This window comes from Notamacropus eugenii, chromosome 5 (genome assembly GCF_028372415.1).
Source record: "Notamacropus eugenii isolate mMacEug1 chromosome 5, mMacEug1.pri_v2, whole genome shotgun sequence".
NCBI classification, from domain to species: Eukaryota; Metazoa; Chordata; class Mammalia; order Diprotodontia; family Macropodidae; genus Notamacropus; species Notamacropus eugenii.
This window is the reverse complement of record NC_092876.1, coordinates 426,801,371-426,817,056: the sequence shown is the minus strand read 5'-3', so window position 1 is coordinate 426,817,056 and position 15,686 is coordinate 426,801,371. Positions and strand designations below refer to the sequence as shown.

Genomic DNA, 15,686 nt, shown 5'->3' with positions numbered 1-15,686 from the left:
TGATAATAGCTGATATGTACAAAGTATTTACCATGTGCCAGGCACTGTGCTAAGTGCTTTACAGTTATTATCTCATTTGACCCTCAAATAACCCTAGAAGGTAGGTGCTATTGCCGTATCCTCATTTTACAAATGAGAAAACTGAGGCAAACAGAGGTTTAATGATTTGCCCAAAGTTATACAGCTAGTAAGTGACTAGGGCTGGATGTGAAGATTCAAAATCAGGTCTTCCTGACTCCAGACCCAGCACTTTATGTACGAGGTACTATGCCACTCTTCAGGCACTCCTGTTTAAAATTAGCTGTGTCCTTAATTGGAAGGTCAAAATTAGCATGAAACTAGAAGGACTAAGATAATGAAGATAAGTGTACTAGCTCCCAATTTCTGCTGTTATCTGCAAAATGAGAATGGATAAAAGTTAATGTATTGATTCTCACAAAGCTATCTAAAAATTGTGATAATTTTTTTTTTAGATCACTAAGTGGATCAGTCAAAAAAGCCTAATAATTGACTAAGAGGAAATACCTGATTTTTCTTACCAAAACATCATGACAGTCAAGGATAAAGGGGAAAAGAATATATAAAACAGGTCCTGAAGGAAGCTGGAAAATGATGACCAACTCACAATATTAAAAAAGGAGAGAAGGTGAAAACCAGGTCCATGAGCAATTTAGCCTAAGATTCAACTAAGGCAAATTATTCTAAGAACATTTATAAATGAAATTTTAAAAGAACAAGGAAAAGTTTAACACCAGAGGTTCTTATCCTCAATGACGGTAGAGGCTGGGAAGGCACAGGGTTCTTTTCAGCAGAGAGACAGGGCAAACATGTGGGCTTCAGAGTTTGATAACTATCTGAGGAAGAGTAAAAAGTGAATAGGAAGAGCTCTGCTGGTGAAGGCAGGCCAGCAGGATAGTCTGTCTACTCTCACCTCATGCTGCTCCCCTCTGGATACCTGATGTAGGTATGGGACCAAATGGTGCTGGGACCAAATGGTGCTGGTCCCAACAAGAGGGTCCCGGGCCCTTGTCAGTAGGAGCAGGGACAGCTGCAGTAGTCTGGGCCAGCTCACAGATTTATTTTCATACTATTAGCCAGCAGTATGGTCATTTACCTTACAGATAAAAGCAAGATCCTCACAAAACAGGTAAGCACAAATTTGTTATATATTATGAAATGTTATTTTTAACTTCCTATTTAAGAATAAAAGAATCTCTACTGTTATGTCAGCATCTTTATATTTAAGGGCTTTTTTCTGTCCTACCAGATGAGCTGATTGTTCAATAAAACTAAAAACAAAGCCAAAATGAAGATCAATCTCTACTTTAGTCATATTTAGGTGAATGGTACGATACACTCATCTATCAGACTGCTTCTGCTTTCCCCACAACTAGGGAAAATCAGCCACAACATAATTTAATGGTAGCTCTGTCTTACTGGAAAAAATATGAAGCATTCCAAAAAATACCCAGTTGTCAGTAAAATTTGCTGACAATAACACATTTGGGTTATGCTCATCCATTTGTTTCCTGTTTCTTGTTCCTGTTTCTTTAACCACCCTGCTATAGGCATCAGGTTTCAACTTCTCTGAGCAGTTTACTGGAATAACATTTCTCTTTTTTTCAATTTATTAATTTATTTTTCAACATTCACTTCCATAAATTTCAAATTTTTACCCCATCCCTCCCCAAGATGGCCTGCTATCTGATATAGGCTCTATACACACATGGAATAACATTTCTTGAGTGGACAACATAAGAAGAGTAAGAAATAAATTCACTTCCTATTTAACCATGCAAACCTAGGTTTAAGAGTATTTTTCAAAGACTACCAGAAATACAAAGTACTAAAGTAATGAGTAATACAAATTTTTCCTCAGTAAATAATGGCATTATGGATAGGAGAACAGCCTCAGGGTTAAGAAGACCTTGGTTCAAGTTCCAATTCTGGCCGTGCTACCATGGGCATAAGGCAACAATAAGACTATAAACTGAAAAACTAATTTACATTGGTAGAATTTCCTATACCAAAAAAGTTATTAATCTGGAGGGAAAAAAATTATAATATCTATTTCAGATAATATAATAAGTATGAAATAATGGCAAACAACAGAAAGATATAAGGTAGATATAAGCAAGTTTTACATATTGTAAAGGACCTGCACCCAACTGATCAAAAAGGTATCTACAAAAGGTACTAAGAACAAAAGGAGGCAGTCATTTAAGGGCTAACAGATGGCCAGCCCCAGTGGGAGCGTGCTTTGGTAGGTTCTACTAAGCTGAAAAGGTATGATGTATAGTCCCTATAATGAATTCTGTGTCTACGGCCCAGGGACTAGCCTCATCAAGTTCAGGGAAGTTCATTACCGGGTTAAACACAATGGGGTTTTTTTCCCCCACAGTAGTTCTCAAAGACCATCTACCAAACTGCAGAGGGATTTCAATCTATCGTAGTAGAGGAAGTTCCTGTTATACTGATGACACCACAGATCCTTTAAGTAAAAAAAAAAAACAAACACCAAAATCAGATTCATAATCATTTCTCAGAAACAATTTAGGTTAATGAGAAATTCAGGGAAAACGGAATAATAGTTATTTTCAAATAGGATTTTCAATTAAAAACTTAGATGATGCAAAAAACAAAACAAAACCCAGTACTCATATGAAATATTCACACTTTCCAATTTTCAAGATTCTTTAAGGCTCAGTTCAAGTGTTTTTTCTCATAGGATTCCTCCCTAGCTGTTAGTGCTCTACTATATTCTAACACTTCGGTAACTTGGCATTTACAAATCAACGATTTACTACCCCAAGTCGCAAAATTTTAAATGTAGGAAATGACCCCAAAAAACCCTCTTCTATGCTTTTTCACATGTACAAAGATCTTTAAAAAAAAAAAAATCAACATCATCAGCCTTGTTGTGTGTGATATTCTTCCATGTCCATCCTTGAAAGTTCATAGTTGTCATCCTCTTAGTAGCTCATAACTATGTTCCCAAAATAGGCAAACAGAGGTGCTTAAAATTCATAAGAAAAAAAGGGGAAGTAAAGGGAACAAAGTGCCTATTAGTGTCAAGTGGACACTGCACCAAGGTGCTGCAGTGGATAGAGTGCCAGCCCTGGAGTCAGGAAGACTCATCTTCCCAAGTTCAAATCCGGCCTCAGACATTTGCTAGCAGGGCAAGTCATTTAACCCTGTTTGCCTCAGTTTTCTCATCTGTAAAAGAAGGTACAGAAGGAAGTAGCAAGCCACTCCAGTATCTTTGCCAAGAAAACCCCAAATGAGATCATGAAGACTTAGACGACTGAAACAAATGAACAACGTGCCCAACATGGTGCTAAGTGCTTTCACAAATATTAGCTCGTTTGATCCTCACAACAGTTCTGCAAGGCAGGTGCCGTTATTATCCTCATTTTACAGGTGAGGAAACAACTAGGAAGTGTCTGAAGCCAGATTTGAACTAAAGTCTTCCTGGCCCTAGGTCTAGCACTCTATCCACCAGACCACCCAGCAGCCTGAAATGAAGTTATTTCCATTGAAACCATACAAATAAGGTTGTTCATTACCAAATTCAGAAATGATCAAGTCAGAACATAGTGTCAGAGTACCCAAGTCTATTTTAGAAGAAAGAACCTTCAGAGTTAGTCCCCAGAGCTCTCTTTCTACAACATCATTTTTCTTTAATTCAACTGAACAAGCATTTGTTAAGCAGTTACCATATGAAAGATATTCTGCTAGGCATCAGTGATACAAACACAAAACAGTTCTTAACCTAAAGGAATTTAAGTTACTGAGGTTATAATATATCCACTGATCAGTAAATTCCCAATTTTGGATGGGGGGGTAGGGTTGGGGCGGTACAGGGAGTGGAGAAAGAAGTGGAGCACTAACAGTGAAAGAGGAGTCCTATAAGAAAAGAAATTTGAACTGAGTCTTAAGGAATCTTGAAATTGTAAACGACTGAGTTGGGAAAGGGGGGCACTCTAGAACAGGGGACTGTCAAGCTTAGCAGTTACGTGGACAGGAGAATCGAGAAAGCAGAGACAAGACCAATTAGGAGGGTATTTCAATAGAGGTGATAAAGGTCTGGAGTAGGATGAAGAATACTGCGTAGAAAGAAGACAGAGAAACGGTTTGGTATAACAAAAAGAATACTGTTCTTAAAGTCAAAAGAGACCTGGGGTCTCATCCCATCTTTGATGCTTAACAGTTGTGTATTCATGTCTTAATGTGTATTCATGTGTATTCATGACTTAATTTTCATGTGCTGCAATTGCTTCATCAGTGAACAAAGATAATAACACCTATGGAACCTACTTCATAGGGAGGTTGTGAGCATCAAATAAGGTAACGTATAAAATACATCCCAGAGGCAGCCATAGTGTAGTGACCAGCACAAATCTCAGAGTGAGGAAGTCCTGGGATTGAATCCTGCCTCTAGACCCTTAGTAGTGATGTGACCACAGGCAACTCACTTTGTAATGGGACTTTTTCAACATAGTTCTATTCCTTCCTTCAGCAGTATTCAGCAGCACATGGACGAACAGAGAAAGTAGGTGGTGTGTGTTCCTTGAGGTTAGGCTTTGGCAAGGTATGAGCAGCAGAAGGACAAGGAGGGAAAGGATAATGTAAAATTGAAATGGATAACTACATGATCAAGATTTCCAGGGGAGAAAAGTTAAGCTAGAGCAGGGAAAATGGGCTGGGAAGACCAGGGAGGGGTAAAGTGCCTTAGGTTCCTAATGAAGACAGAGACTAGGTTTAGGAAGAGGCAACAGCAAGGTAAGAGGTCGTGGTTCAAGAGAGGAATTTCAGTTTCAAATCTCAAGCTTCATATGATGGTGAAATCTAGCCCTGTATGTGACTAAGAGTATAGATCATGGACGTTGAAGAGGCTGAGGAACTAGGAGGTCTGCAAATGAGGGCAGGGGTTGCAGCAGAGAGGGAGATTCTGCAGCTCTCAGCTCCCTAAGAAAGAAGGGAGAATAACCTGGCCACTTAAAGATAACAGCCAGCAGGATCTGGAGAGGCAAGATAGACAGATGAAGTGAACACCTCAGAGGAGGGGAGGCTGCTAAAATGGCAAGAGAGGCAGAATCTAAAAGGTAATAGTGAAGCACTAGGAATGTGCCTATTCTTTTTCCTGTTAAGGGACAAAAGAAAATTAGTATATCTACTCCATAGTGCAGTTTCTTCTGGGAAGAGACGGATTTGTGTGAATGTAAGAAGATGGAAGGAATGTGAGAGGAAGAGTTCTAACAGAAAAGTCAAAGTACTGTGCAGCACTTTATTAAAAATGTGAAAAAGAATATTAAATTGTTGCTCCTGTGTAGCATAGTATAAGTGACCTCTCCATCTTTGTTCCTAAGAATATCATCTCTAAAAAGGGAGAAAGCTTTCCCATGTTTCCATACCATCTACTTGTGAGTGATAGTTTCCTCAGTCTCTGAGGTTCTGGCTAACCCACCATCTTATTAACTAAGAACAAAGAGCACATTTCAAGGAAGGACTAGAGCCAAAGAAAAGGCAACTAATGAAAAAGTTTCACATGATAAGACTGAAGTAAAGCAGAACTCAGCAAAATCTATCTCGGCAGTAACTATTCTACTGTATTATACATACATAATTTTATCGCAAGCTTGTTCTAAAGTGTAGCAAGCTTAGTGCTTGTGCTAAAATTCAAATAAATGCTCAGATGAAAAAACAAATGTTTATACCAAAAACCATCTGTTTCATGTTAAATTCTTAAAAGCTATAAATCAAAACTTTATTTTAACTAATGTTTTAATAACCACAAGTTTATCTTGAAAGCTATAATTAACATTTCAACTTAAACCAAATACCCTAATTTTAAAATATAACTCTGAGAAATTCTATTGGTATTCAAATACATGTAACTCTAAAGGGCAAAAAAACTTTCAATTGACAAGAGCTACAAATGATATTTTATAAGATAAGATCAGAAAGATATAGTGAAAAAGTTATTGGTTTATTATTTTAATTGGGTTTTATTTTTCTTTCTCTTCTTTTAATTTTATTAGGAAAATTAATTTTATAATAAGGAAGTTATCTGGTAAATGGACTTTGTCTTTCAAATCTATTTTATCTAGAAGTTGACAATTAGTGTGAATTAATATTTTTTTTAACATAGATTCATTTCCAAAAGAAAGTTGACCTTTAACACAACAATTTCATATTTGAGAAACTGTCAACATGGAGGAAAAAAAGGAGAAAAAAAGGGAGAATTTAATCTATCAATAAACAATTAATTAGAAAATAAACACTTCATACTAGTTATTTTTGACACAGTTCCTGGACCTATACTGGTTGAAATCTTTTTTTTTTCCTGAACTTTAAAATGCTTGTTTCATATCATGCTAGTTTAAGGAAACAACTCCAAACCAGTGGGCATGTCATCTTAAATTACTTGTACCTAAAAGTCATCATATCAATTATTATCTTTACAAAACTCTAAGTAAGCAAATGCTTATAGAAAATTATGTTACGAAAGTTGCTACAAAATGGCTTGGGTTTTGTATTGAAGTTTACACATATACCATCTTAAAACCTGACTTGCTATAAGAATTTCAGAGATCAATGTAGACAAATAATTTAGGAAAATTTTCATCAAAGTGATGGGATTTAAATTTGGCCTAGAAAAATGGGCAAAGGAAGATCTTGGGGAATGGTTAAGATAGTAAGATAGTATGAGCAAAGGTCTGTTAGGGAGGCAGAAGATTCCAATGGTTTTGTCATTCTAATTCCTCACTCTCGTTCCCTATATCCAGTCTGTTGCCAAGTCTAGTAGATTCTACTCTCATAGTATCTTTCAAGTAAATCCACTTCTCTCCTCTGACACTGTCACCATTTTAGTTCAGGACCTCACCTCTTCATAAATGGAGTACTGAAAAAGCCTTCTAACTAGACTCTCTACCTAGCCCTATGCTCCATACCCATTTACCTTCTATTCAGCTACCAGAGTTTAGTCTGACCATATCAAACTTTAGGTACATGGTTTGACATATCACTTCCTATTCAATTTTTGTGGTTGTTGTTCAATCATTTCAGTCATGTTTGACTCTTCATGACCCTATTTGGGGTTTTCTTGGCAGAGATACTAGAATGGTTTGCCATTTCCTTCTCCAGCTCATTTTACAGATGAACAACTGAGGCAAAGAGGGTTAAGCACCCAGGGTCACACAGCTACTAAGTGTCTGAGGCCAGATCTGAACTAAAGAAGATCAGTCTTCCTGACTTCAGGTCCACCACAGTATTCACTGTGCCACCTAGATGCCCAATATGCTATTCAATAAATTCCAATACCTATCACCTTCAGAATCAAATATAAAATTCTCTCTCTGGCTTTTAAAACCTTTCACAACCTGGATCCTTTCTACCTTTTCAGTCTTCTTATATGATCCCGTGATATCAGCCTCTTTGATGTCTAGACTCCACAGATTTTCTCCCATGCCTGGAAGGCTCTCTCCTCCTGGCTTCCTTCAATACTTAGTTCAAATCTCACCTTCTACAGTCTTTTCTGGTCCCCCTTAATGCTAGTGTCTATCTGGATAGCTTGTTTGTATATAGCTGTTTGCATGCTGTCTTTCCCATTGGAGTGCGAGTTCCTTGTGGGCAAAGATTGTTTTTGCTTTTCTGTATATCCTCAAGGCTTGGCACAGTGCCTGGCAGAGTAGGTGGTTAATAAACACCTTGTTAACTTGAGGGCATACAGATTACTGAGAACTTTCTGTTTACTGAGAACCCTGTGGTCAACTGGAAACCAGTAAAGTTTGAGGGCAGTAAAATGGATGTTTTAGGAAGATTCCTGTAACAAGTTAGTATTTGTTAGTATATAGAACTGAAGGTAAAGGAATAGACTTAAGGCAAGGAAACCAGTAGGATTATTTTCCTAGCATATACTTTGCAGCCACCAATCAATCAAGAAATATTTGCTATTGTTAAAAAAGAAGAGAAATATACCTCAAGGAAACATACCTCAAGGAAATCTGATTTTATTAGTGTGGTTACTTCCTCAACTGATTGTTAGAGTAACTGCTCTATGATTTAGCAGATGGTCTTCAATAATTACTGGAAAAAGTCAATTCATTGAGGCTCCCTAGTAATGAGGCTTTCCAAACTTAAACCTTTATTTTCAGACCTATTACCAGGTCTATACTTCAAACTTTCCAGAGCTTCACTGGTATAGCCTTTAAGAATATCTTCACCTTATAATGCATAAGTAGAAAAGTATATTTAATTATAATATGTGTTTTGGTATTTATCCTGAGACTAAATACCAAGTAAACTTTTTAAGGAAACTTTTAATGATGTATTTCTGTAAGCATCAGCTCAAATTTTCCAGCAGTACTTGAAAATTATCTTCACTAGGAGAATCAATGAGCTACTTTAAAAAATTGTCCTAATTTTTATACAAAGAACAAGTCCACTTAATTTTTTCCTTGAAAGAAATGTACAAATGATTTAAATCTAACAGGCAACAAATAGGAATAGTAACTAACCCAATTGTTTCTGCAAAAATTTAAATTCAAATATTCAGAAATTTTCAAATAGATTCTACTGTCTCAATTTCAGGTGATTTTTTTTCCTTTGAGCACTGATGAGGAAATCACTTGATATCATCATATAATTTAACATATAACTAGCATATATATTAAAAATCATGATCATTTCTAGATTTTCTGTCTTGCAGTTAAAAATTTAACATAAATCCTTCAAGACTAAAAAAAAAATCTGCAAATACATATTCAATTCATAGCACAAGTTCCAACATGATTTAGAAAAGGAAGGGAGATATGGATAAAACCTTTGTTCTTTCCTAGTAGGAGATTTCATTTTCAAAATAAGCAGATTGTACTAAAGTTCCTTCCAACAATGAGTTGTCTTCTTCACTGGCATATGGCACTTACTCTTTCATCACTCTTAAAAATGATAGATATGAAAAAAAATTTTTAGGTTTTAAAAAAATTGATGGATAAGAAAGAATAAAGTATATTTTGTCAATTCCTTCTATTTGCTGAATGAATAATTTCCATCCACAACTGCATTGTCTACATAGGAGCAGAATGAATAGATGACATGTTTATCAAACCTGCAGATTATAATACTCTAAAGAACAGATTGTTAACATATTGGATGCCAGAGCTGAGATCCAAAAAAACCAACCATTACAACCCATTAGTCAAGTCAAACATGAAATATAATAGGGATAAACGTAAAGTCTTATAATTGATTTCAAAAAATCAATTTCACAATTATAAGATGGAGGAAGAAGAGGTGCAAGGGAAAGACTAATGTATTTGTAGTCAGAGGATCTCCGTTCCAATAGTGACTCTGCTACTTACTATGTGTGGGACTCTGGGTCAAGTCACTGAACCTCTCTGGGCTGAAGTTTCCTCATTTGTAAGACCTCTGAGGTCCCTTCCAGTCCAAACAAGTCAGGAAGCACTTATTAAGCCCATATCACGTGCTAGGCACTGTGTTAAGCGCTGAGAATCCAAAGAAAAGCAGTTTTTAGTCTGATTCCATGATGGCTGAAAACAGTAACATTGATTCTTTGATGGGTCTGTGACAAAATTCAGCCTTTAAGTTATAGGAACATTTGGGATTCAGATAAGATTATGAGGACTATTTGCAAGGGTGGTTTTAGGAGATGTTTGCAAAAAATATTTTGGGCTTTTAAATACATAATAAAACCTTTATCCTCCCCTGCTCTCAACTCTACTTCATCAAAAGTGGTATAAATGAATGCCAGTGAAAATGTTAATTAAGAAGGATTATTATTAAAGCACCTGAGTCTAAAAGTAGAGATCCTCCTCCAGTACATTAAAATAAAGCTATATTTCAAACATATTCCAGCCTCTGTCCCCAAACAGTATAAATTAATAAAGTTTTGTTACATCAAGTTAACCCATTAACTATCAATAATATGATCAAAGAAATCTAAATAATTCTTAAGAGATCTCATCAATTGGCTCAATGTTTCAATCATACCTGAAAAATAAAAGTTAAATAAGACAGGTAAAGTGCTAAACTGACTTTAGAACAGTAAAACTTCACTAAATGAGCAGAAACTGTTACCAGAAAGAACCTCTAGACCCAACTGGTTGACAATATCCTAAATTTGCTAGCTACACTATAAAATTAGAAGAGCTGATAAATATTCAAATTAAATATTTAACATTTTCCTCCCTCTCCCAATAACTGCAGTAACTGGCACTGTCCTGGTAGTCTATTAAGTTCTTTCCTATTAACCTGTTAATATTAGCTGTTTTAAAAACACAGATCAGCAACCACGCTCATTTAATTTCAGAAATGTTTATGCAACCTCAAATGTAAAGAAAGGATTCTAGTAGGATATTCTGCTTGTGGACAGACTGATACTTTCAAAATTGTACAGAGACCTTTCCAGTAGATTTCAACATCAATAGCAGAGAAAAAAATGAATGTAGCTCATTCTAGCAGCAACCTCAATTCAGAGGGTTTGATACAGTACGAATGATTAATTTTATTTAGAAGATACAACAAAAATCTAACTTGAAAAAAATTTCAGCATGGAAGAAAAGAAAATGAAAAATTCATTAGAAAAGCGTTAGGATGAAAAAAAATTAAAATAACTTACTAAAATCGGAGACAATTTAGGACTTTTGTGAATGGTCTCCACACAAAATGGATGAGTTTACATTGTTGCAAAGCAATCTAGCTTGTCACAATGTTTCAACGATATAGACTCAGAGACTTACAGAGCACTGCTACAGCACCAGACTCAAACATGAGACATTCTTCCTTCTGCCTAGTTTCCACCATGAGACTGAATGGTGTAGGATCCAGTTTCTGGTAGATTCGAAATCCTTTGCTGAACGCCATTCTCTCTTCAGAGGCAGCCCTGGGAAAGCCAAGACAGCAAATGAAGCAGACGCTCTCCTCTGCAGTACTGACCGCAAAGCACCAAGAAATTCCTGCCAGGTTTTGCGTGGGTCTGTCTGTCTGGGAGGGATAGGGAAGGGAACGAGCGAGAGAAGGGGGGCACCGAAACGAAAAAATAAATCACCTCTTCATTTTTACAAAAAAAAAAAAAAAGGCAGGTTCTCAGTTCCCATGACAAGGCAGGGCTTCCTTTGATCACTGAGAACCCCCGGTGCTGTTCTGACACATAATTGCAGAAAGCGAAAATCATGGAGCTCGTTTATTAGGAAATGATTTATCAGCTTCTTGCTTAACACACTATAAATACATACGGGTGTGCATAGAGATTTTGAAGGAAACTTCCACTGGCCCCAGTGGGAGGAAGAGGAAAAACAAAAAGAGTTGACGCGGAAGGTTAAAATGGAAAATGCCGATTCTCCAGTGGGGAGGCGGGAGGGACAAATCCTCCCGGGAGGTCACGGCTCCCTTCATGGACCCTCACCCCGGAGATTCCAGAGGAGCAGCTGCAAGGGTCCGACGGCGGGAGAAGGGCAGCCCGGCGCCCGCCGGCACACACACAAAGCGGGGACCACAAGGGAGAGAAGCGGCCCGGCCCGGCGGGCTGTCACTGGGGACGCTGGCTCCCCGAGGGCAGGCAGGGCAGGCGAGCCCCTCCATTTTGAGCGAGCGGAGAGGACCCCGCAGGCGCGCCCGCGTGCTGCCCGCCCCGCCGCCCCTGACAGCGGCTGTCACCACCTCCCTCGCCCCTCGCGGTCGCTCGCAGCCGGCTCCCTTCGGCCCCGCTGCCCCCGAGAAGCCGCCGCCGCCCCGCCCGGACCCGCCCGGGCCTCTACCTGAGCCGCCTCGGGCGCTGTCAGGCTCCTCCTCAGGCGGCTCGAGGCTCCGGAGGCGCCCCAGCCAGCCCGCCAGCCGTGGGCTCGCCCGCGTTCCTTCCGCCGCCCGGGCTGTCCGCGTCCCAGGCACTGGCGCCGCCGCCGCCGCCACCGCCGCCGGAAGCGTCACTTCCGCTCCGGAGGGGCCATCTCTTCCGCATTGCGCAGCCTACAGAGTCGGAAGGGCCCACCCCACGACGGCGGGTGGTGAAAGAGACCGGCCTGGGGAGGCCCCGCCTCCAGGGGGCGTCAACCTCCCCTTGGGCTCCGCCCCCAGAACCCGGTCCTCCAACCTCCTCTTTGCCCTGGCTGGGATGTGGGAATTAGGAGGAGCTGTCCTTTCCCCTCCCGCGTGTGGGGATCTTAAGCATCAAATGCCTTTCCAAAGAGCATCATAGGACTTTATCTTTTTCCACCTTCTAATGGATTTTATTTTTTTCCAATTACACATAAAGACAATTTTTACATTCTTTTTTCAGATTTTGAGTTCCAAATGCTCTCTCCCTCATTAAGAAGGCAAGCAATTATGTATACCATCGGATTTCAAAGGCCCTTATCCAACCCCATAATTGGACAGGTGACAAAACCGTTGTCCGTCTGGAATCCCTCCTCTGCTGCACTCCTGCCTCTGCTCCCCGACTTTGGGATGGATAGATACCCCAGAAACCTCTCCACTCTAGAAGCTCCCCCTCGTCTAAACTTCACACCTTAGAAGGGCTTCTCCCCTTAATTGACTAGTTCCTCCCAGAACCTCTCTTTTAAAGAGGCAGTCTAGGTCATTCTTCATTCCCCTTTTTACTTATATTAGAATATAAGATCATTTAATATAAGATCATTCAATGTATAGGTTTAAAACCTAGGCCAGCCAACCAGTAAAGGACAGTCACTTCAAAACTTGCATTACTTTGGGACAAACCATCTTTAAAAACAAACAAAAAAAGGTTTTAGTCAAAAATCTTTTTAAAAACGTTTTTAACTTAGACTAGTAGTTCTCAAAGTGTGATCTGAAGGTCTAGCCCCATTTGGGGGGTGGGAGGAGCGATGGGACATCAAACTAAGAAGTTATTTGCTTGTTAAAATATTCTTTCCTTTTCCAATTACATATCCCTGTGATGAGGCTGGATTTTCTTGATGAACTGCATTCTATCTATTACATGCTGTAATAGATTGAATGCAGAAGCAGATAGAAGCATAGAGCTGTCTTCTATTAAGCAAAATATTAAAGAGATTTGCAAAAATGCGCAAAACAATGCCATCTAATTAAATTGGAGGGAGGGATTAGGTTCTTTCTCATAAAATGTTAATATATAATGGGTTTATTATGTTTAAATGAACATTTGAAATCTTGTCAGTTTAAATTTATATGATAAATGTCGACAGATAACCCCACATAAATGAAAAAAAAATCTTTGGTGTGCTTAGCAATGTTTAAGAGAGTAAAGGGGTCCCAAGACCAAAAAGGTTGAGAATTATATTTTAGACCATGAGTTCTTAACCTATTTTGTGTCATGGACTCCTCTGGCAGTCTAGTGAAGAATATATAAGAATATACAAGATTATGAAGGAAGCCAATTATATTGAAATACAATTATAGATAAAGCATTTATTAAGAGCTTACTATGTGACAGACATTGGGCTAAATACTAGGAATTTAAATACAAGCAGAAAGAAAGAGAGTCTCTACTCTCAGGTAGAAGGTGCGCAAGAGGAAACAAGGCATAAAAAGTTCAGAGAATCAGGAATTAAGCAGAATTAAGTTAGAAGTGAACGTAGCTGGACTAGGTATTTCATCAAATGGTTTTGGAAAAGATAGAGGTGGTAAAATCCAGAATCATAGTTGGAGCCAGTTTAGACATGCTCAATTTATTTTTCCTATCTAGGTGCACACATGCCCTGATACCTACCAACATTGAGACAAATGGAGTCTTTAGACCCCAGGTTAAGAAAAGTTGACTGAAACTATAAAACACTCACTGGATCCCATTATTTTATGTTGTCCAGCACAGAGACCAACAATGAATGCACTTACCTATAATGCTGTCAAAAAATTTTAATATCCTTGAAGACATGTACGAATTGATGAAAAGTGAGGTAAGCAGAACCAAAAATCATACACAATAAAACTATCAAGTATGAAAGACTTAGCTACTCTAATCAATACCTACAAGAAAATTCTGAAGAACTTATGATGAAATCTGTGATTCACATCCAGAGAGAACTGATAAGCTCTGAGTGCAGAGTAAAGCATACTTTTTTCACTATATTTTTCTTGCCCTTTTAATTTTTACAACATAGCTAATATGGAAATGTTTTGCACATCTTCATATGTATAATTGATATAATATTGCTTGCCTTCTCAGTGGGAAGGGTAGAGGGTGAATTTAGAATTCAAAATGTAAACATTTATGTTAAAAAAAAATAATTGAAAATATACTCCTTCCCCCCCAAAAAAATATCATTCCCTAGATAAATTGTAAGAAAAACCACTGGTTTCTGAGTAAAAGATAAAAATGCTGATTCTTTATTCCACCCAAAATGGTATTTTTTGTTGGAGGTTAGAGTCAATCCAGTTCAGCAAACATTTTATCTGGCAAGAGAATTTATAGCTCAGGCCTCTTGCTGCCACTGGGATAAGAAAAAAACTGTGATGGGAAACTCTGGCTCAGACACCTTGACATCACTATACTAAGTGTGTAACTAAGGTTACACTATTACAGTCCCTGGTTTGATCTTCCAGATTTTGTTCCTGGAAGCTCAAGTCAGCTGTAGATGCTTGTATCTTCCCTCTTCTGTTTGTTACTTGTTCTCCAACATGTATACTCATATCTTTCTCTTGTGCTCTCAGTAAAATCTCACTTTTTTTTTGCTACTTTTGTAGTCACTTTCTATAAATGGTTGCTGAAGCAGATTCTCAAGGCTCTCTATGACTTTTCATGCAGACAATCTATACTCTGAGCATAAAATCTGTAGATAACATCTCTGCATGTTGACTGCATGATTAGTAGGAATACCTAATCAATGGACATATTGATCATTTTTATCACAATAAGAACCTACTAGCATTTAGTACTTATGTATTGTGCTAGGCCAAAAGAAATAATCCATAGAAATAATCCTTGAAGAAGTTTACAATTGAGTAAGGGAGATAATGAAGGACATCTCTATAATACAAATTCAAATGGGCTAGGTGAATCAGCTTGGTGTGACATCCATTGATTTGATAAACATTTATTAAGCCCACCCTGTCCAAGGCGATGCACTCAAGAGGGGAATAAAAAGTCAAAAGGAAAATTGTCCCTGACCATTGAAGGAAGGTGAAATGACTCAAATATAGATACAAGACATATGCAAAGTAAATTAATTTGAGGGAGAGATTACTAAGCAACTGGAAGAGAAGGGGAGATAAGGATAGGCCTCTTGAAGAACGTAGTCTTTGGTGGACCTTGATAAAAGTCAAGGGTTCCAAGGGGCTAAGGTGAGAACTGCATTCTAAGAAGTAGGGCGTGTATAAAGGCAAGGAAGCAAGAGATAGATGTCATGTTTTGGAGCACTAAGTACCAAGTATGACAGTTTGACTAGAATACAGAGTGAGGAAAAATATGAAATCAATCTGGAAAGATAGTTTGGAATTGGATTGTCAAGGGCTTTAAATGTGGACAACAGAAAGTCACTGAAGCTTCTTGAGAAGGAAAAATGACATTGTCAAAGCTGTGTTTTAACAATGTCAGTCTGGACTTCCAGGCAAGAGAGCTGTCTTGGTGGGAGGCAAACTGCTCACTTCCCCATACCTACTCCAACAAAACCTTGAGTTCATACCACATCAAATAATGGAGAAGGAAGGAAATTAGCATTTATAGAGAGTAACTGTGT

The 15,686-nt window shown here is 38.3% G+C and overlaps 1 protein-coding gene across 9 annotated transcripts in view; it reads right to left on the bottom strand.

The window, feature by feature from the left end:
- Window positions 1-11,996, bottom strand: part of SYNJ1 (synaptojanin 1) — a 116,261-nt gene extending 104,265 nt beyond the window's left edge. For 6 of the 9 annotated variants that reach the window (XM_072615073.1, XM_072615069.1, XM_072615075.1 and 3 more), the window contains exons 1-2: window positions 11,778-11,944; window positions 10,761-10,903 (exon numbers count right to left, since the gene is read on the bottom strand). In XM_072615073.1, the coding sequence (XP_072471174.1) occupies window positions 10,761-10,884 (124 nt within the window). In that variant the 5' untranslated portion in view covers window positions 10,885-10,903; window positions 11,778-11,944. Of the gene's footprint in view, window positions 1-9,362; window positions 9,492-10,760; window positions 10,904-11,777 lie in introns of those variants that run through there. The other 3 variants (XM_072615072.1, XM_072615077.1, XM_072615076.1) reach the window with 2 other exon arrangements.
- Window positions 11,997-15,686: the final 3,690 nt, after the last annotated feature.